Raw genomic sequence first — 21,359 nt, forward strand, 5'->3', positions numbered from 1 at the left:
CAATTAATGAGCACTTCCTATGTACAGGAAACTGTGCCTAGCACTAAGAGGGGGAAGTGACGGTGACAGATGTAGACAGAGTCCTGTCCTGTGTAGTTTGGAGTCTGAGGGGTAGGCAGTTATTAAATGACGGATCACTAATGGCGGGAGAAAGACGTGTACATGCACATGTATATGTGTGCACGCACAGATACATGTACACGTGCACACACACGTACATATACATACGAGTCTCTCTTAGGAGGGGGTTGATTAACGATGGCATCACCAGTACGAGGGAAAGAGGACACACCTTGGAGAGTTGAATGGAGTTAGAGTCGTGCAGAGAGAGTGAAACAGGCTGGGGAACCTGCGGTGACAATGAAGTTGGAGTCAACATTTGTATTTCCGTTAACCAGTAGCCCTGTCCATTCTGGGGGTCTCCACGCACCTGCCTGGGTTCTCTGTTTCAGAGAGGGCTGGGTCCTCCAATGCCCCTTGGTTGTTAATCATTTGAAGGTGTCTCTGGTGCCTGGGGGGACCGTGCGTAGATGGGTGCTAAGTACTTCAGTGGCCTTGGGGACCCAGTAAATACCTTTTCCAGTCCTCAGTCCAGGCGGCCAGATGTGGCCTCAGGTGAGGGCTGTTCTGCAGATTCCGGCGTGTTCTCAGGGGGCTCCCTGTGACCCCCACCACCGTCTGCCTTGCAGAACGGGCTCCTCTCCCGAGTTGGCCCTCTTGCCTGTCATCACAGGGTGGAAAGGCCTCAGAAGCCACTCACCTGAGCACAGCAAGCCCGGGATGCCTGCCTGTGGATCGCTCCCGGCACACAGGCTGCTGCTGGCACTAGGCAAGCACAGAATGGACACATTGGATAAGAAATCCATCATGTAACCCCATGGCCTCAAGGAGCCAGTTTCTTAATACTGTCTCCATCATTTCCTGCTTGGTGTCTGCCCCAAGTGTGGGTAGAAGATGTGGGAGTTCTCTCTAATCTGCCATGGAAACAATTCAATCCTCTTAATTCCCAGCGTCATCTGCTGCCCATTAAACCCTGACGGGCCGTCCAGCCTCCTGGAGCCTGGGTCAGGCTTCTCTGCTTAGCGAGGAGACTTCCCTAGCATCTGCTGTGGCTGCCCTCGGCCCCTGGGGTGACTGGGGTGGGCGGCGCCTCTGGGCTGCTCATCTCCAGCTGTGAGCAGCCTTGTCTGGGCCCAAATTCCCTCCAGTTCTTCCCAGCATGCCAAGCAGGTATTGTGATCTTTTTAGTGTGTGTCATGACATAAAAGAGACGGGAAAGCTATGGGCTAGAGACCACCTCCACCCCAAACAACACCAAACAACAACCTTAAAATAGTACTAAAAGCTTTGAAACTAGAAGGCCCTAAACTCTGCTAAAATTCAGTGATCTTCGGGAGTTGGGGGTTCCTGGGAAATCCTTTGCCCATCCCTTGCGCCCTTTCCCTATAAGCAGACCAGGAAGCACTCTTGTTGCTTCCAGAATCCTTTTGACCCTTGGAGACAAGAGAGGTGGAGCTGTCCTGTGTGAAGGGTTGGTGTCCCATTAGCTGTGTGTCCCCAAGAAAAGGGTGCTCACCTAGGTCTGCCAGTAATCTCTCTTCTCCAGGAACTGATCACAGACTGGGTCCCAGAGAATCTTCTAGAATTATGAGCACAAAGGACAAAGGTCACAGATCTCTGAAGTCTGGCCTGACTCCATCCCCTTGGCGGTTCCCTTCCAGAACACAGAGGAGGCCACAGAGTCTACCCCCGTCATGTGCCCCAGCTAACAGCCGCGACCGCCTTCCGCCCTTTTAACCACCCCACCCTCTGACTGGTTCCGGGTGTCGGTGAATCCCACCCCCGTGGCCCCGTCCTGCCTTGGCCTTCGTGCCAAGCCCTGTTTGGGTTGCTCTCCAGCAGGACTGTCAGCTCAGGTCCAGCCTTGCTGGGACACTGTCTTCTGAAATCTCCTTTGCTTCCAGCTCTGCGGCTGTGGCCAGTGTCACTCCCGCCCGACTCCGGCCCTGGAATTGCACCCCAGGCTTCCAGTTGTCTAGAGAGAGGTCAGACCTCCCCAGCCTGTGCCCTGGAGGGAAGGTGGCAAGACTGGTTTCAGGGGTGCAGACTGTGAATTGGGGGAGACAGTGACAGGAGCCTGTGAAAATCACTTCCCTCCTGACCTGCCCTTCCACCCCATCCCATCCCATCCCAAGCAGTTCAGTGAGAAAAGGAAAGAGCGACCAGTGCTGGGGCCCAGGAGAGACATCACTGTAGGTGGGCAGCTTGGCAAGCCCGGAAGAGTCCTGTTAAGATCCTCAGAGGAAGGGGGCTGTCACAGTGGCCCCCAGGCTCTCTAATTCACACCCGGTCCAGACCTCTCTCCACACCCTCCGCCCATAAGTGGCAGCGGTTGTTTGCAGTGGCTCCCAGTCAGCGGTTGGGTTGGGTGGGGAAGGCTTGAGTGTGGGTCTGTCAGGGTGACAAGGATGCCTGGTTGTGATTAGAGAGCTTCCGGCGTCTTTGGTTTTTCCGTTGAGCCGGTAGTTCCTGCAGATGGGCACGGAGTGGAGGGGTGTCAGACCTGGCCCTGGGAGTCTTGGCAAGGGTTCAGCAGAGGCTACTGTGGGCCCCCACCATAGCCCAAGCGCTCACTGGGTCCTGAGCCCTGACCTGACTCCGGAGATGGGAGAGACCTGGAGGGAATATACCCGTTCAGTCGGGGGGAGGCCTGGTCTCTGTCTCGGAAGCTGCCCCAGTTTGGTGAAGAGACAGAATTACGTTCTCCAGAGAATACTTTGTAAGAAGCGCAGCTGTGAAGTCATCTCACAGGCATCCTTAGCCCATGTTGCTAGCTGGAGAGTGATCCCCTGAAGGGCAGGAACGGAGTTAATACTCACTCTGCTGCTTTGCCTGACGTGGCACTTGTGGAGAAGAGGCTAGTGGACAAGCTCAGGTTCTGGATTCAGATCAAGGTCTCCCTGCCTTTGGCCTCCAGAGGGAACTTTGGTATTACCCGATTCACCTGCACCCCTAAAAAAAATTACTCAGTCTTCACCCATCATGGAAAACCTTTCACGGAAATGAAGATCTGGTGTAGAAACAGGTCCTCCTTTTTCTACAATGAACGTGTCTTTCTTATGTAACTGCTATAACAACAGCATCGAGAACAGTTTTTAAAAGCTTGAAAGGAAGACAGAAAGCCCCTCTTTAAAACATACTGTGCCCAAACTTTCTCTCACCCCTCCACGTCTCTTTTTAATTGCCTGCATTCGCTATAGATTGCCCCAAATTTCGCCACCATCCGGAGCCTGTTTCCCAGCAACCGAAGCTCAGAACATTTTTCCTCTGGATACTGTTCCAGCACCAGTTTCCTCCAGTTAATTAGGCTCTTTGTAATTAGCCTTAATCGTCTTGTTAGGGACCCCTGCTCATAATAGCCCACTAGCCAGGAATCCCCAGGGAGAATGGATGGGGGTGGGGAGGGAGGGTGTGTCATCAGCCCATCAACCCCAGGGACATGCTGAGTGGACAGCAGGGATCTCAAAGGGGGAGGGCAGGTGAGGAGTTGGGGCAGCCCCCTGCCTCGCTTTTGCATTTTATCCTGGACTTTGTTCAAGAAATAGAATCCAAGAAGGGCTGGCTTAGAAAACCTTGTCCAAGAATGAGGAAAATGCTCCTGCCAGACAGACCCCAGGAGGAGAGACGCTGAGCCTTGTCTGGATTACAGGAGGATTTCGGGGCAGGGAGGAGAAGGCTGCAAGTTACAGGTAGCCCAGAGTAAGGCTGTGGGTGAGCCCACACACGACAGGGAATGCTGCAGGGACCGGCAGGCTTCATGAGTGCCCACAGATGTCAGCAGGGGACAGCGTGTGTCCCACGGCTGCAGGCTGATTTGGGATCTGCCGTCCGAGTGGCCAGATCTGAAGCATTCTCTGTGCACATACTTCGGACTAAACACTGCCAGTCACAGCATGACCGTCAGGATCCCCGAGTCACAAAAGAGGAAACTGAGACTCAGAGAAGTAAACTTGCACGGGCCCCAGAAGGAGTGAGTGGCAGAACCAGGTTCGCAGCCTGTGGTCTCCTGCGTAAAGTCACCCCTTTTATCACAGCACAGTGACTTTATTATTTGGGGCAAGCGCATCCAGATATTATGTCTATATACCCGGCTTCAGCCTGGGAATCCAGCCCAAGAGCCCAGGAGTGGATTCTCAGTCCTGTGGGCAATCCCATGATCAGGGTGCAGTGAAGATGGAGCGTGAGAACCAATGGACTTGTCTGGCCCCGCCTCTGCCTCTCAGTTTGTGGACACCCTTGTTGGACAGACACGCACGCACAGCACAGTCGCGTGTGCTAAAGCGCAGACCCTAGGACTACGTAGAGGAGCCATCTCTCACCGTCTGAGCACCTCAGGTCGGGGGCAGCACAGAGAGGAAATTGCGAGGGTGTAGCCCACTTCCAATCCAGGACTGGTGGTGTCGAGTGGACACTCTGGGATTGGGAAGACTAAAGACCCCATCACAGAGCAGCAGCCCTAAACACCACCAAAGAGTTGATGGAGAGAAGGCCTCCTTCCCCCATGAGGCTTGAGGATCCCCCATAACAGATGGTCCAGGAGGTCACTTCACCTTCTGTGGGGTTACAGCTGGAAGGCCATCTGGGGATGTGTAGGGACATACCTCTCACAAGTAAACAGACCTGGGGACTTAACACTGCGGTTTGGACAGTAATCAGATGACAAGCTTGGCGTGGGGTGGAAGAAAGTGTGTCCACCATAGAGGCTGGGTGCTGGCCTGAGAAGGCTGCGTGGCCCTGTGAGTGTCTCACGGGGGTTTCGAGCTGCTCTCTGACTTGGGAAACATAGGATCTGGCTGAGGGTGGAAAGGATTCTCATTCATCTAATTGGGGGTTTTCATCAGCAAAATATTCCCTAACTTCCTATGTGAGGTGCAACCCAGAGTTGCACAGACTGGACCTGTATCAGGGCAGCACAGCAACCTCCCTATATGCTTGTCCAGGGGCTCAGCTAGTGTGACATGTCCCCATCATGGTCCTCTTACACCATTGCCTCTCTGATCTCTCTTTGCTGTTTCAATGGATACCTAAAAGGAGCCATGATTTTTCTTTGGTCTTTCAGTTGTTGGTTCAGCCTTTCTGTTTTGCTCTTTCTGTCTCTGCCTCTGGGCAATGGGAGCAAACGGGAGCTGGGACCCGAAGCCCTTGAGCGTTAGACAGAAGTTGAGGAATGGTGATGCCGGTGCTCCAGAGCTCCAAACCCCACCGACATGCTCTGCTCACATCCACTCTAGCAAAGCCTCTCTGAACCTCTGGCCCCACTTCTCCCTGTTATGGTGGTTTGCGCAACCAGAGACGTCCTGGTCTCCAGAACCCGTGGAAGAGGCTTCCTTCTTCCGAGGGTTAATCAGAAAGCTGCTTTCCTTCTAGAATTAAAGAGAGAAACAAACCAAAGAAATCAGGTGGTGGCCCTACTTTTATAGGGGCCTGAAGCAGCCCAGCTGTGGAGAGCATATCCTGCATCTGGAGCCAGAGCTCTTGGCTTAAGTACCCATCAGGGAGTCGCACAGAGAAGGTGTTTATTTCAGAAATCTGAGCTGACATCACTGAGTCACATATTTTCTCAAGGACCCGAGGCTGTCTGCCTCCTGCCTGCCTGCCAGGCGTGGTTTCACTTGTTTGAATGATTTGGGCTCAACCTTTTGAGGGAAGAAGCAATTCAGGTTTTCTTACTTTAGCCCCTCCATCAAGCATAGCAAAATGGAAAACTTGGGCTTGTTCTGGTTGGAAGGGAAAATACTATAGTTTGGGAGATTTCAGATTACTCTGAAAAGTAGAGGCTTATCAAAAGCCCAGCCATGTACCATCCAAAGAATCAGAGATACAGGGAATTCAAAAAATCAGAATGAGGCCGAGTTTCTGCAAACCAGCCACAGTGACTGAGCCCCCAGAAGTAGGACTTGCCTTGGAAATAGGCCAGTACCATTCTCTGTAAACATCTGCATATCCTGCTTTAACGAGAATGTCAAGTTCAGCCAGCAAGGCAAGATGCACCAGCCCGGCACTGCAAGGCCTCTTCTTCACTGGTCTGCAGATTCGTCAGGAACCGGTCCCTCTCACCTCCCAGCCTCATCTGCTTTCCCTCTGCTGGAACCCTGTAGTCGAGCTGTACCGGATTACTGCTTCTTTCTTGAACACCTCCATTTCCTCATCTGTAAAATGGGTAGCAGTAATACCAATCTTACAGATTGTCTGTCGAACCAAATGACTACTCTCTGTGAAGTACGTTAGAGCCTGGCACATAGTAAGCACTTATAAGTATTAGTTTTCTTCCCCCTTGTGTCTTGCATGTAGTAAACTCCTAAGAAGTATCTGCCGAATGGATGAATGAATGAATGACATGTGTCCTCTCACTGCTTGCCTCTGACTTTGCACATGCCACTTTCTCTCCCCAGAATTCCCTTCCATCTCCTTCTTGCCTGACTTGCTTCTGTGTCTTTTTAAACCCTGCTCAGGTGTTCTCTCCACCTGGAAGCCTTCCCGGCTGCCCTAACCTGCGTGTGGTGTCCCTCCTTTGTGCCCTATCGGCACCCGACCCCTCCCTTCATCCTCGCAATCATCACCTTGAATGCAGGGCCTCCTGGTTTTCTCCCCACTAGATTGTGAACATCTTGAGGGTGAAGACTGCTGAATCCAGCACATGTGAGGATCACTTGCTACGTGAATGCTTGCCCTCATCCTAATTACATAAAAAAAACTGTAGCTAAACTCCGTTAAGCATTCATGGTTTTCCAGTTACTAAGCTAGACACTTTTTGGGCATTACCTTCTTTAACCTTCACAGAAATCTTAAGAGGTGGAGACAATCAGAATTATTCCCATTTGTAGGTAATAAAACTGAGTCTTAGGCTCAATAACTTGCCAAGGTCAAGGCCACGGCTGAGATCTGAACCCAGGTGTCAGGGCTCCTAACCATTACACTGCACTTCCTGTTCAGAAAGGAGTGTGATATGTATTCTATCACGTGCTGAACAGTTGTAGTTTGTAACTTAACTAAGTGAACCAGCAACCACAAGTGAGGAGAACTGAGCTGTTTTTTTATGAAATGTGTGTTTTGTTGTAGGTTCGGACAAGTGGACCTCCCTAGAAAGAAAACTGTTTAATAAAGCACTAGCCACTTACAACAAAGACTTTATTTTTGTACAGAAGATGGTAAGTATTCTTTTTCCCATTGCTTACTTGAAACCAAATTTGGGAAGTTGTACACCTAAAGATATACAGAACTATTTGGTTACTGGCTTAAGACTCTCAACAAAAGAATGTCTTCCATCTCTTGCTGGTAAAGGATGGTATTTGTTATGGATGGCTTGGCCCTGGTGTTAGGGATGTGGGGGGAGGAGAATATAGATTATTTGGATGTGGCAGTGGGGGGGAGGGGTATTCTTATCTTAATTAAAATGTGTAATTCATGCATTCTGTCAGAATAAATAGACCTGAGGCTTCTGGTTCACAATTTATATAAACTATTTCATGTGTATTTGACAGATCTATAGTGTTTCTGACAGAATTGGGGGAGGGGGGATTGGAGAAGGGAGAATATGAGCCGTCCCCCTAGCAGAGTTTCTGGTGTTGGGCCCCTGATCATAAGGACAGTGTTAATAAAAATAATATGTTACAGGGACTTCCCTGGTGGTCCAGTGGTTAAGACTCCGAGCTTCCACTGGAGGGGACACAGGTTCGATCCCTGGTCAGGGAACTAAGATCCCGAAAGCTGTGCGGTGCAGCCACATAATAATAATAATAACAACAATAACATGTTACATATATAGCATTTCACAGCAAAGTAGAGCTCTTTAACAAAGATGAAATAGCGCTTTATCCAGCACATAATAAACGTAATAGGCCTTAATTGGCTGAGAGATGGTTTAGGCCAAAAGTTACAATGATTCAGAGTGTTTCAGCAAAATGATGAATGATGGAGCCATACTGAGTTATTAAGATGCTCAGGTACACAGAGAACAGGGTCCCAGGTGACAGCTGCCATTGGCTCTGGGCTGGGCCTCAGTATTGTCCCGGGTTCATGTCTCCTGTCCTTAATCCTGGGCCTCGACTGGATGAGAATCAGAATAGGTGGACTTTTTCTCCAACTTGCCTCCGTCTTCAGATCTGAATTCGCACCCGACTTACTCTGCCCTGGAGGCCACTGGACTCTTTGCTGCCCTCTATCCCAGCAGCTCCCAGGCTCCCATCTCTCCTGGGTCACCTTCCCCCGGGACTGGCCTGTCCTCAGCCTCATTCCTTAAAGGCCCCGCACCTGATGGATTCATGTGTCGTGCTCACCAGGCAATGCAGGACTTAAAACAAGGGTTCTCTGGGACTCTATCCTCCCTCCTTGGGTGATTCTAATGTAGAAATTCATGATATCAGGTGGACGTGAAGGGGCCACCTTTGAGGAGACCAGACTTCTGAAGGTACTCTTTTCATTCTCACTATGCAGGTGACCATGTTCCTGCCCCCAAGGGGACAGCCAGCCTTTTTATCTACCTCCAGAAAACCCACATTATTGAACCCCACTTTGAGCTTAGAGCACTATGAACTAAACAAAGGAATGTTTGTCTCTTTAAAACACATTTATCTTTGCCCCTTTGGGGGAGAAGAGGGCAAGGCTTGTTTTCTGCAAACACTAAGCTCTTGTCGTCATAACTTTTGTCTTATATTCCTGTTCGATTACTAAGGAACATTTTTCATAAATAGATTTTGAATGTCAACAAGTTGGAGAGCCAAATACATTCAAGCATTTGAAAAAGCATTTGCTGCTTTATGGGTTAAAAAAGGGAACGAGCTCTCTATGGACGAATGTGAAAAAAATCTCCAAGCTATCTTGCGAAAAAAAGTCAAGATGCAAAGCAGTACATAAGAGTATGCTACCTTTTGTGAGGCAGAATGGTGGGGAGGAATATATTTTCCTGTTTGTTGGTATATATGTAAAGAAATTCTGGAATGACACCCAAGATATGAATAAGAGGGGCCAGCTGTGTTGCAGCGGTATGGGGGGAACAGATGGATGGATGGATGGATGGATGGAGAACGGGTGTGGGGAGGAGATTTTTCACCATGTATATGTTTTTATTCAACTGCATAAACCTAATACCTATTACAAACTTAAACTTGCACAAAAGCTTGCTGCTTTGCACCCTGCCCACTGCTGGAGCTGATCTTGAGGTGCTTTTCCCGGCAGGTGAAGTCCAAGACGGTGGCTCAGTGTGTGGAGTACTACTACACGTGGAAAAAAATCATGAGGCTGGGGAGGAAACACCGGACACGGCTCTCGGAAATCATCGACGATTGTGTGGTGAGTGAAGCTGCCCGGGTGCTGCTTCTTCGGGCCCTGCTCCTGCCCCATGCCCAGGTCCCTAAGTGGCTGGCACTGGTGGGTGACAGGCCAGTTCCCAGGTGAGATTCAGGCCTTGATTTCCTGGGATAATTAGGCGGAGGGAAGGCAGTTTTGGGTTTGACCCGCAGCCCGGTGATCAGTTAAGGAGATGAGGGCTGGCTTGCGTTCCAGGGCAGGTAGGCACCGGAGGAGTTAAACCGTGGTGGTTCCAGCCTTGATGTGGGTGACTTATAAGAGGCACCCCGACATTCTGGGATAGCACTTCCTGATCCTTCCACACTCACAGATGCTCCTTACCAGAGAACTAACGTGCCTTAGAAAGACCTAAGTGCACTCGGAGTTTACACAGCTTCTGTGAAGCATGCCCAAGGAGCAACGTTGACCTCTAGATGGCGCCAGGAACTCTCAGTTATTGGGGAACTAGTTAGCAGTGTGTAGATTATCCTGATCCTCACATCACCATTTATCCTTGGTACTGATTTCCTTCATTAGCAGACAATCCAAAGTTGTCTGCGTATTAAGATGAAGAACCTACTAAAGACATCACTAGGGACTTCCCTGGTGGCACAGTGGTTAAGAATCCGCCTGCCAGTGCAGGGGACATGGGTTTGAGCCCTGGTCTGGGAAGACCCCATATGCTGCAGAGCAACTACGCCCATGCGCCACAACTACTGAGCCTGCGCTCTAGAGCCCCCGAGCCACAACTACTGAGCCCACGTGCCACAGCTACAAGCCCGCACACTTAGAGCCCATGCTCTGCAACAAGAGAAGCCACTGCAATGAGAAGCCCCCGCACTGCAACAAAGAGTAGCCCCCGCTCGCCGCAACTAGAGAAAGCCCGCGCAGCAACAAAGGCCCAACGCAGCCAAAAATAAATGTTGCTTAATTTAAAAAAAAAAAAGAAAGAAAGAAGTTTTAAAAAAAGACATCACTAGATCGAAATCTTCTCTGAATGCCTCTGTGTGGCTTTGGAAATTACTACCACTTTTGTCCTTGTGGTTAACTCTCTTCTCTGCATCCACAGCCAAAGGGAAATCTTCTCACATGTTGTGGAAAACACGTATGTGTGTGTAAAAATTACGTCTTACAACAGATTACTAAACTCTCGTCTGCAACCATCAGGGAATGTGTTTGGAATTCATAAACATCGTGAATATTTGTAATTATACTTTCATTCCCAATTGTGTCCCCCATGTAAGTGTTACTAGCACATATGTGGGTTAATCTCTTTCACAGACGTTTACATAGTGCTTCATACATTCCAGGCATTGTACTAGGAGGCACTTTACACATATTGACTTTTTTACTCCTTATACCAATTCTGTGAGGTAGGAAACTGAGGCACAGAGCCTAGGTAACTTAGCCGTGGTCAAAAGGCTGGTGAGTGTGTTGTCTGAGCCTGATTCCCTGGTGTAACACTTAAGAGCAAGCAAATGCAAATCCTCTTAGAGAAGTGCAAAAACACTTGGACTCATTAATGCTTCAAAGCCTAAGTTCCTAACTAAGAATTGATCCTAGCTAAGAAATATATACACATATATAAATTTATATTTGGACCCAAATATAAAAAAAAAATAGACATCTGTAGAATAGAATGGTATTGCCATTCTTTTGATCAGAGATGGCAGTATTCTATATTCAGGGTTTCCTATGATGAGTTTTGTTTGACTGCCTTAAGTAGTGATATCTTATATCTGAATAGCCTTTTTCTCACCTGTGGCTAACGTTTAAAAAAGCAACGTGGCCTCTTCTGGTTCAATCAACTAAAAACAATTGAGTTCCCACTATGTCTGCAGTGCTGTGGGTGACCCGGGGCTGTAAACCGGCCTCTGCCCCCTGCCCCAGGAGCATACATTATAGGTGGGAAGATGTGGCATACACAAGGAGAAAGTTTACTGTGAACCCCAAGAGTCTTTAAAAGTAGTATGAGATGAGGTCCAGAAAGTCTTAGATATGGCCTTTGGGGACTCTCTCTCATCCAGCTCTACCAGTCCTCAGGCAGAAGGTTGAGGCCCAGCGAGGAGAAGGGGCTTGCCCAAGGTCACACAGAGCATTGCTTTCTGAATGAGCAGAATAGACAGTAAATGAGGAAGCGCAAAGAATACTGGCCTGGGAGACCTAGGACCTGGCCCCTACGCTTACTGACCAGTAAAAGGGGGCCGATGGTTTAGATGATTTGGAAAGTCCCTTCCAATTCTGGAATGTTCTGGGATCTGTCAGAGTCATGTTTTGGAAGGGAGCAAAATCAGAGGATATGGTTTCCCAAATCAAGTTGATGTCTCTTCAACTTGGGTGTTACCAAGTGCCTAGGACAGTGCCTGACACGATATCAGCACTCAGTAAACGTTTGTTGAATGAATGAGTGAACGTTTTTCCCAGGTAGGAGTCGCTCTGGGTCATGGCAACAATCCCTCTATGAACTCCCTGGGAAGAGAGGGGGTGAACCAGGAGATTCTGAGTGGAGGAGGGCTACTAAGGAAGGTGTGACCACGTTAGGCACAGGCGCCATCTTGGACCAGCAGTGTCTTGCAGGTGGGTGGAAAGGCCCGAGCCAGCGTGTAGCCTCAGACTGAGGAGGAAAGGTTAAGACGTCACCCCAGGCACCACACCTCCTTGGGCTTATTTGCCAGGAGCCGATATTAGGCTGGGTCAGGTGCAACCACACCTTGTGACCTGTGAGCTGAATGTGCAGAGATGACTCAGGCCCCCCCAAAAACAAGAAAATCTTGATTCAAGGCCACTGTGGTAGCTCACAACTCCCTTTAGGGCACTGTGAAGACACAGTCAACCTTCTGAGGATAGTTTGCCAAGTGGACATGAAAAGGACGGGGAAGGTGCAGGAGGCACAGTCCTAGGAGGGGGTCCTGCTCTTGTCCTCTGGGCCTGCCTGGGACACTTGGTAGCTCTCCTCAATATTTTATTAAAGGGAGTATATTCCCCCCATATGGAGCACAGTCGGGTAGCTCAGGGACTTTTCAAGGGAGACGGGGGGGAAGAAAGGAGGGTGAGGAGTGACTGCTCTTTAGGGGCCAGGAGGTCAGCATAGCACAAGCTCATCCAGCAGGTGACCTGACTTCTGGCCTGAGACCGTCACAGGCCCTTCCACCCTTGCAGGCCGAAGAGGAGGCCAAGGTGGGCTCTGCTGAGGAGGCGAGAGGGAAGTGCTGGCCATAGCTTCCTGTTCCCTGCCCAGGCTCCTGCTTCCACTCAAGGCGAACCTGTGGGTCTGGCTGTGAGCAAAATTCAGCACAGTTCAAGAAACCAGCGGAGGGCTTCCCTGGTGGTGCAGTGGTTGAGAGTCCGCCTGCCGATGCGGGGAACACGGGTCTGTGCCCCGGTCTGGGAAGATCCCACGTGCCGCGGAGTGGCTGGGCCCGTGAGCCATGGCCGCTGAGCCTGCGCATCCGGAGCCTGTGCTCCGCAACAGGAGAGGCCACAACAGTGAGAGGCCCGCGTACCGCAAAAATAAAAAAGAAAGAAAGAAAAAGAAACCAGCTGAGGCAGTTACCTGACTTTGGAAGACAGCGGTCAAGGCTCCAAGGGCACAGCTCCCCCATGGTCCCAGGCCTGAATTGCCTGCAGTGCGATCCACTGACAAGGGGCCTGGGGAACATCCTCCTTCCCTCTGACACGGAAAGGCAGCTGGTTCTCAATGGTTTTGAGAGGTTTAGCTCTGTGTTTGAGCTGAAAACCTAAGCCGTGTCCAGATGGACAGATGTGCATCTGTGGACCTGTGCAGGCAGGCAAGGAGCTAAGGCTGAGGCTTTAGAAGCAGACGGTGCAGGGTTTAAATCTCGATTCAATTTCTTTACCAGCTATGTGCTCTGGGGAAAATTCATTCTCTGGCCAATTTCTCATTTGTTTAAAAAATAAAAATTTGTAGGGAATTCCCTGGTGGTCCAGTGGTTAGGACTCCATGCTTTCACTGCTGAGGTTCTGAGGGCCCAGGTTCAATCCCTGGCCAGGGAACTAAGATCCAGCAAGCTGCATGGTGTGGCCTAAATAAATAAATTTTTTTTAATGAAAAAAAAATATTGTGCAGGATTTTTGTGAAAACTAGCAGTGTGTGTGTGTGTGTGTGTGTGTGTGTGTGTGTGTGTGTGTGTACTCCCTGATTCACAGCAGGCCTTCAGTATGTTGTCATCACCATCATCATTCATCAGTGACTGTAACACTCAAATTTGTGTCGTTGAAGAAATTTGGGTTGTTGAGCATTTGTGTTTTAACTTATAAATTTCTCATAATACAAATGCCATTTGCGGGCCTGAGAAATAAAAATCTCCTCAAGAAACTCTTATTTGGACCCAGGGTTTTGAGCACTTTGTGTAATACATAACCATCTCCCTGCTCTGTACTTGCCCACTTTTCTGCCAATTTTGGAATAATACCAAATGTTTCCTTTCATGATGCATCACGAAATGGCCAACTTGTTGATACAGAGTTCTACACGTTAGGGTTTTGTCCTCTGTCTTTGCATCTCTCGTCACATCGGTGAGCACTTTCACTTGATGATAAATCATTTTGTGAACATGCGTAGATTGCTGTTCGAAGTAAACCTGTCTACGTTCATGAGACATATATAATCACAGGACAGTATAATTTGATCTGTAATTTAATGGCTCTATGGAACTTTTAAGAGCTGTCAAACAATAGCATGGTGAGAAAATTGTATACATTTGTATAACAACTTGAAAATTGTATAACAGCTGCTGTGGAATAAGTGCCATTGCCATTGAAAGTTACATGTAATTTACTTTAAATGGTGAGCTGTGGGCCTCCGTCCGCTTAATATCCTGGTACCTGAGACCAGAGTTCCAGTTCTGTAAAGGAATGGAGCGAACCCGTGGAGTTAGACGTAACATGATTTTACCTGAAATTCTCTGAGGTTGGAAGGTGGTTGATTCATATGAGAATAAGGCCATTTAAGTGATATCCACCTGTATATTCTATACTAGTAAGAGATCTGTAAGCTTATATCATAAATCACTCTGTAAAATGTACTAAGCCTACATCTGTATTCGTTGAAGTCTTTCAGCAAATGTAATCATTACTGATTAATCCTAATTTACCCACTGGAAACTGGGACCATTTCTTAAGTATACCCTGTTAATACATGGTCTCAAATATGCATATATACCATATGAAATAAGGATAATACTGAAACAGTGAGCAGTGTGCTAAATGCCCATATTTACTGGGATTATCTCTCTCTCCCATCCCCAATCCAAACTGGAGAGAGAAAGCTGGTGGTTTCTGGATCCCAGGGTACTGCTACTCTCAGAAATCTTTGTTCTTGGAAATTCTGGCTTCCAGGTTCTAAGAATTGTAGGCTTACCCAGAGTTACATTACTGTCTGGGGTAAACCAAACTGCAGACCATGTGCATGTTTTGTTTTGTTTTGTTTTGTTTTTTGGCTGCATAGGATCTTCGTTGCTGCGCGGGCTTTCTCTAGTTGCGGCGAGCAGGGGCCACCCCTCGCCATGGTGCACGGGCCCCTTATGGGGGTGGCCTCTCTCGTTGCGGACCATGGGCTCTAGGTGTGCGGGTTTCAGTAGTTGTGGCACACAGACTCTAGTTGTGGCTCGTGGGCTCTAGAACCCAGGCTCAGTAGTTGTGATGCACAGGCTTTGCCACTCCGCAGCATGTGGAATCTTCCCAGACCAGGGATCGAACCCGTGCCCCCTGCATTGGCAGGCAGACTCTTAACCACTGTGCCACCAGGGAAGTCCCCCGGCCCACATGCTTTAAGCAGTGGGTATGCAGAGAGCCCAGCAGAGACAGATGACCCATCAGGGTGGAAGGCAGCGGGACATCCCTTTTGTTTCTTCATTTGTAAACTAGGAGGACTGTTTACAGCCTATTCAGTGACACAGCAAACACACTTTGTACACCGCGAAGTGCTGTAAAATAGACGCTAAAATGAGGTTGACGTAACACGGAATTCCCATCCCTGGTCCTCAGTCCTTCTAGGCCCGGAGGAGCAAGCATCCCTTACACACACACCCTCCCCCCACCCCACCCCCGTGAGGACTGAGATTGCAGAGTAAGGTAGTTAGTTCACTAAAAGGGCCTCCTAGATCCCTGGCCCCCATCCCCACCCAGCCCAGGTACCTCCTCCAGGCTATTCCATTAACTGTCTTGTTAACCTTGACGAAGGTCAGGACCTTCTGCTTAATTCTGCACCTTGTTGCTGTTCTGAAGCAGAGGGAGGGGACACAGTCACAAAGAGGATAATTATTCATAGAAATATTTTTCTTATTCTTTTTTATAGAGGGCCCATGATCAGAGACCATTATCAGAGACCAAAATATATATATATATATAGCACATGATAAATAAAAGGGAATATCCCCTTCCATTTCTGCTCCTTTTCAGAGTCACTGTGGTTCAGTCTCTGATCCTGTTTTCTGACAAGAACAGAGAAGAAGTGCATCAGAATGCCATGGGTCATGTGCCTTCCACAGGTCAAATCAATATCTCGGGCATCTTGCAAGGAAGTGTGTTAGAAGACCTTTAAAAACAAATCCTGATAGGTCTTTAGTCTCTGTCCAGAGGGGCTCCACAGTGTCATTACTGCTTGAAAACCCTCCTCACTGCTCTGGGGAGGCAGAGCTGCTGCAAGTGGGGTATCCTGCCTGTGTTTTAGTCAGTGGGACTAAAGGGGGAGAAACTCTACTTACAGAAATCTGTATATCCTCTGCCTTAGGATATGTTTTTATAAGTGATAAGGGAACCCAAAGTGGGCTGGGGGGACTTCCTTGCCCTCAGAATTCCAAGTGTCCAATGACCAACCTTGTAGAAACCGTATCGCTCCCCAGAGGCCTCTGCCAGCCCTTCCTTATGCACAAAGAAGCCGATGCAGCCCCAGCGTCCAGCCCTTCTCTCCTCTCCTAGCTCCTGGGTTCTGTTCATCACTAAACATGCCATTTGGGGATTTTCCCCCTTTTGCTTTTATTGCCGTAACACCAGACGAGTGAAGAAGATGAAGAGGTACAGGAGGAGGAGGAAGACCCAGAAGAAGACAGGAAATCCATGAGAGAAGAGGAGAGTGAATTGCCCAAGTCTCCAGAGCCACCACCAGGCCCGGTCCTGGCTTCCGCAGAGGGGCCGCCCCTGCAAGCCCTGGGCCAGCCCTCAGGCTCCTTCATCTGTGAAATGCCCAACTGTGGAGCTGTAAGTGTCTCTGCGCCCTCCAGGGATCTGGGACTCCTGAGAGCCGTACATACAGCTGTGCCCGGCTTTAAGAGATGATGCACTTTGCAAAAGGTGTACTTTCAGCAGTGAAAGTTTGGCAGAGGGAAGTCCATGTGGCCATGCTTTTCTTTCTTTCATCCATTTACTTATTCATTCAGCCCGTAGATATTTCTGGAGTGTGTGTTCTCTGTTGAGCACTGTGCATGTGCTTGGAGGACACAGGTCCGTCCCTGCCCTCAGGGAAAATGTGATTCAGGCTCTACAATGGACCTTGACCTCCAGAACTTACACTCCTCGTTACTTGGTGCCCCCCTACTCCTCCTGGGCTGTGTCACACAGGTCATGTCCTGAAGACATGGATTTAAATGCAGTGGGAGAGCCCACAGAGAAGGAGTGCCTTTTTATGGCATAATTACAAAGATTTAGCTAAAGTTTATCTTTGTACTTTTGGGGGGAAGCAAACAAGATTTACTAAGCAAATTATTCATGTAAACAGGCTAAAAAGGTGTCTGTGTAATTACCTAACCTAGTACTTTTCAAGTACATTAGAAGCATCATTTAGCTAAAATAAAACCAGTTCACCATTTGATCACTAAAGGATGGCCTTACAGAATCTGTACTGGCCTGATCTAAGGCTCCCTGTGTATTTTAATGGATATGTTTTTTTAATTGTTAACTTTGGACTCTCAGTCCCCCGGGTACCCCACTCATCTGAATTGTTGAGCTTTTCCCAAATCAAGTTTCTAAAAGCTGGGCACACCTGTGCAGGCAAGCTCTAGAGGTATTATGCAAAAACTTAGAATGTTGCTCCTTTCATATGAAGCCCTGTTTTCCCCAAGTTAGTGCTTATCCTTGCTTGTGTGTTACACAGGATAATACTGTTTTCCAGAGTGCATTGAATGCTGCTTATTGAGTCTGTCACTTAGATGAAGAAAGCAACAGTCTTTAAAATAGTTAGATCCTAAAGCAGAAATTCACTTGACTTACATTTAAGAAAAAATGAAAAACTCCTTTTAAATGATACATACATTTTGCATTAGCTCTGAAGAGAACCTAAGAAATTGCTAGCTTGTTTCTATCTTTGATGTTTAATGAGCCGGACGCTTCACTCCATCATTGCCGTATTGTATACAGCACTCCCTTTAGGGGATGATTAAGATGTGACTTTTTATTTATGTTTTACACATCTTTATTGGAGTAGAATTGCTTTACAATGATGTGCTAGTTTCTGCTTTATAACAAAGTGAATCAGCTATACGTATACATATATCCCCATATCTCTTCCCTCTTGCATCTCCCTCCCACCCTCCCTATCCCACCCCTCTAGGTGGTCACAAAGCACCGAGCTGATCTCCCCGTGTTATGTGGCTGCTTCCCACTAGCTATGAGATGTGACTTTAAATAGACAGTGTCCTTGGTGAATTTGTTTAGAAATTGGATGCTTCCTCAATTCATAGTCTGGGTGTACAGTAAATTCTTTCCTGAGCAGGAAATCATCTTTTACTTTACCCAATCAAAAATGCTCAGCAAGGTGAATATTTTTTCGTGACTTTAAAAAACAACAGGGAAAAACCATGTTAGTTTTATTCGGTGCCTAACCATTGGAGGTTTCGGTTGCTAAATCAGCGAAAGATTTTTTTTTTTCCCTGCAAGACTATAAACAGAACTCATGAACTTAACACAGAGTGACCATCTGTGTCTGGACAGTTCGGTGGGTACTCCCACTAGCTGATGCACTTAGCAATCTGGAAGTCAGAGCTCTTGGAATTCAGGGGTGTGGATTACATCCCTTTACAGCAGTGGATCTCTGCCGGGAATGATTTTGTTCCCCATGAACATTTGGCAACGTCCGGAGACATTTTTATCACATCTGGGGAGGTGCTCCTGGCATCTGGTGGGTAGAGAGGCCAGGGTTGCTGCTGAAGATCCTGTGATGCCCAGGACAGCCCCACAGCAAGGAATCATCCAGTCCCAAATGTCAGTAATACTGAGGTTGGGAAACCGTGCATTATGGCAGCCTTCAAAAGACCAGGTCGTTCCCCTTTTTTTCATCCTGCAGCACAATGTCGGGGTCGGAAACGTTGCTTCAACACTGGGCTACTGACTGGGGCTTAGAAATAACATATAGAATATATCAGAGCAGCTAGTCAGTGTCTTCCAAGCTGTGTCTCTTGGGGTTCGAGGGCTTCCTAGGGGGGAGATAGAGCTGAGCAAATAGATTCAATTTGGGGGGGCTGTCTATTTCAGCCAGAGTACCTCTGCTCTGAGCTTTTGAATAAGACCTGATTTTTTTTAAGTAAAGAAAAGAAAGGAAAAAAGAAAGAAAAGAAAAAAGGGGTGGAAGGTAGCTTCTGGCTGTTAAAAAGTTTGAAAGCTGGTCCAAACCCTCTCATTTTACAGATGGAAAAAATAAGGTGTTCAGAGGGGAAATGGCCCATGGCCTCCCTGTGAGCTGGAGGCGGTGGACTGAGCCCTAGTCTTTGGTTATAACAGTGATGGGTTTCTTACTGGCACAGCGCTTTTGGTTGTGGTATTCGGTCTCTACTTTCTGTGGCATTTGCCCAGAGTTTGCTTATGTAAAACCCCTAGGCCTTGTCATTAGACACTGTTTCGAGTATCACATGTTCTACCAATGAGTAACTAATAACCCTAATTTCCTTTTCAGGACTGTAGATGTCATGTCACTCCCTTTCTTCCCCAGGTGTTCAGCTCCCGACAGGCACTGAACGGCCATGCCCGCATCCACGGTGGCACCAACCAGGTGACCAAAGCTCGGGGTGCTGTTCCCTCTGGAAAGCAGAAGCCTGGCAGTGCCCAGAGCGGGTACTGCTCAGTGAAGAGCTCACCCTCTCACAGCACCACCAGCGGCGAGACAGACCCCACCACCATCTTCCCCTGCAAGGAGTGTGGCAAGTAGGTAGAACTGGGCCAGGGACTGAATCTAAGTGTGTGATGAATAATGCCTCTGTAGGGGCTGGGCCAAGGTGGTCGGAGGTGTCTCCAGGTAGAAAAAGAACCCAGACTCTCCAGTTTTTCCTCATTTCATCCTTGGGGTCTACATGGTGCCTCATGGTGAGTGGACCTTGTTTCTGACTCAGAATATGGTCATTCTGATGTCCTAAAGCCTAATAAGGATGGACATCATCAGAGAGCAAATCTCTAGTGACAAAACTTCACTCTTTTCCAGAAATGATGGATGGAACTCTGATTCCCACCTCTTCCCTTCACACCCAAACCATATTCACTAGTACTGACTGCTCTCTTTGCATCCCTGCCGAGTGATTTGAGAATGGCTCTAAAACATCTAATCAGGAACTCTGTGGCAGAGATGGCTTTCCTACCAGTACTGCTCATTCCTGCACCCAGGGCAGACATCACTAATCAATTGCTATACTTTTTGCTACCACATTAAGATAAGACTCAAATCCTTTAAATCCTAATGCTTCAAGCTGGCACAACCAATTGATCAGAGTTGACTCACGAGGTAAAGTCTATTTGTCATCTCTGCCGTTTTAAGTGTAATTTAAAACAATGAAAAGGGGAAACTGAGAGTAGGTGGTAATAACAGCATTAAATAACGTTTACTAAGCACTTAATTTTGTTACATACTTCATGTAGATGAGATCATTTAATCCCCACACAGAAACTCCATGTGGCACAGATACTGTTTTATCCTTGTTTTTACAAATAAGGACTGAACATTAGGTAAATTTACTTGCCCCAGGTCATACCCCCAGTAAAAGCAGAACTGAGATTTGAACCCCTATGTGTTCAAGTACAGAGCCTGGGCTTCTGACCACTGTTCCAGCCTAGTGGTTTGCTTTGTTTGCTTATTTATTTATCACTGATGGTGAGATGCACACAGTTCCCTCCCACAGCATCTAGTATAGAATTCCAGTTTACTTCTCGGTGAGGCTGCCTCCAAGAAGGGTTGTCATAAGTGACTTCTTTTAGGAGCCTTGCCGAGTTTCTCTTCCTGTAACCTCCAGTGTCTCAAACGTGCAGTGTTACCTGGAGAGATGCCCACGAAGTAGCTGCTGAAACTCTACCAAGGGAACATCCCTAGTTGTATGAATGAGGCCAACTGGGACCTCTGTTTATAATATTCATCCTCATGGAATATTTCAGGTGTATTTCAGGCATCTTAATAATTCTGTTATTTATCAGTTACTCAGTATTTGCCTGGCACTGTTTTAAAGGATGTTTACGTGTATTGATTAATTTAATCTTAAGCCCGATGAGGTAGGTGCTCTTAGCCGTAGGTCAGTGGCACCTGCCAAAGTGAGTTGGAACTAGCAACTCTCTTCCTGCAGAGATGGGGAGAGAGACTTAGGCGTGGGTCCCCTCCTCTGGGCTCTAATGTCCTTCAGAGCCAGGACATGATATCATCTTCATGTCAGCAAGGAATAAATGAGCCCCTGGATTGATCATCGGGCTTACTTACTTGAAATAGGGAAACCTCCTCAGTAGGACTCCCCCCTACTTGCCCTGGGGTGGGAGAGGCAGGGAAGGAGGGTCTGAACCAGTTTCTTCCCAGAGGAACCAGCATCTTTCCTCCACTCACTCCCCTCTAACAGGCGACAACTCCTTATTCCACTAGGTGGCGACAAAGGACATTTTAACAACCAGAAATAAGTATTTCAAGCTCTGGTTGTCTTTCAGTGACGTCCATAAAATGTTTTTCTTGTCTTGTTTTTATGTTGCTTGGGACCTTTTTCTACCATAACTCCAGTTAAGATTTTTATGGCAGAAATATTTTGTATGGTTTTCCAGAT

At 47.9% G+C, this 21,359-nt stretch overlaps 1 protein-coding gene across 20 annotated transcripts in view; it reads left to right on the forward strand.

The window, feature by feature from the left end:
* TRERF1 (transcriptional regulating factor 1) overlaps positions 1 to 21,359 on the forward strand; it is a 296,865-nt gene that overhangs the window by 270,048 nt on the left and 5,458 nt on the right. For 17 of the 20 annotated variants that reach the window (XM_073810717.1, XM_019949710.3, XM_073810715.1 and 14 more), the window contains 4 exons: positions 7,120 to 7,208; positions 9,235 to 9,348; positions 16,360 to 16,563; positions 19,250 to 19,497. In XM_073810717.1, coding sequence (XP_073666818.1) covers positions 7,120 to 7,208; positions 9,235 to 9,348; positions 16,360 to 16,563; positions 19,250 to 19,497 — 655 coding nt within the window. The remainder of the gene's footprint in view (positions 1 to 7,119; positions 7,209 to 9,234; positions 9,349 to 16,359; positions 16,564 to 19,249; positions 19,498 to 21,359) is intronic. The other 3 variants (XM_033864249.2, XM_033864251.2, XM_033864254.2) reach the window with 1 other exon arrangement.

The sequence above is a fragment of the Tursiops truncatus genome, chromosome 10 (genome assembly GCF_011762595.2).
Source record: "Tursiops truncatus isolate mTurTru1 chromosome 10, mTurTru1.mat.Y, whole genome shotgun sequence".
In the NCBI taxonomy this organism is placed as follows: domain Eukaryota; kingdom Metazoa; phylum Chordata; class Mammalia; order Artiodactyla; family Delphinidae; genus Tursiops; species Tursiops truncatus.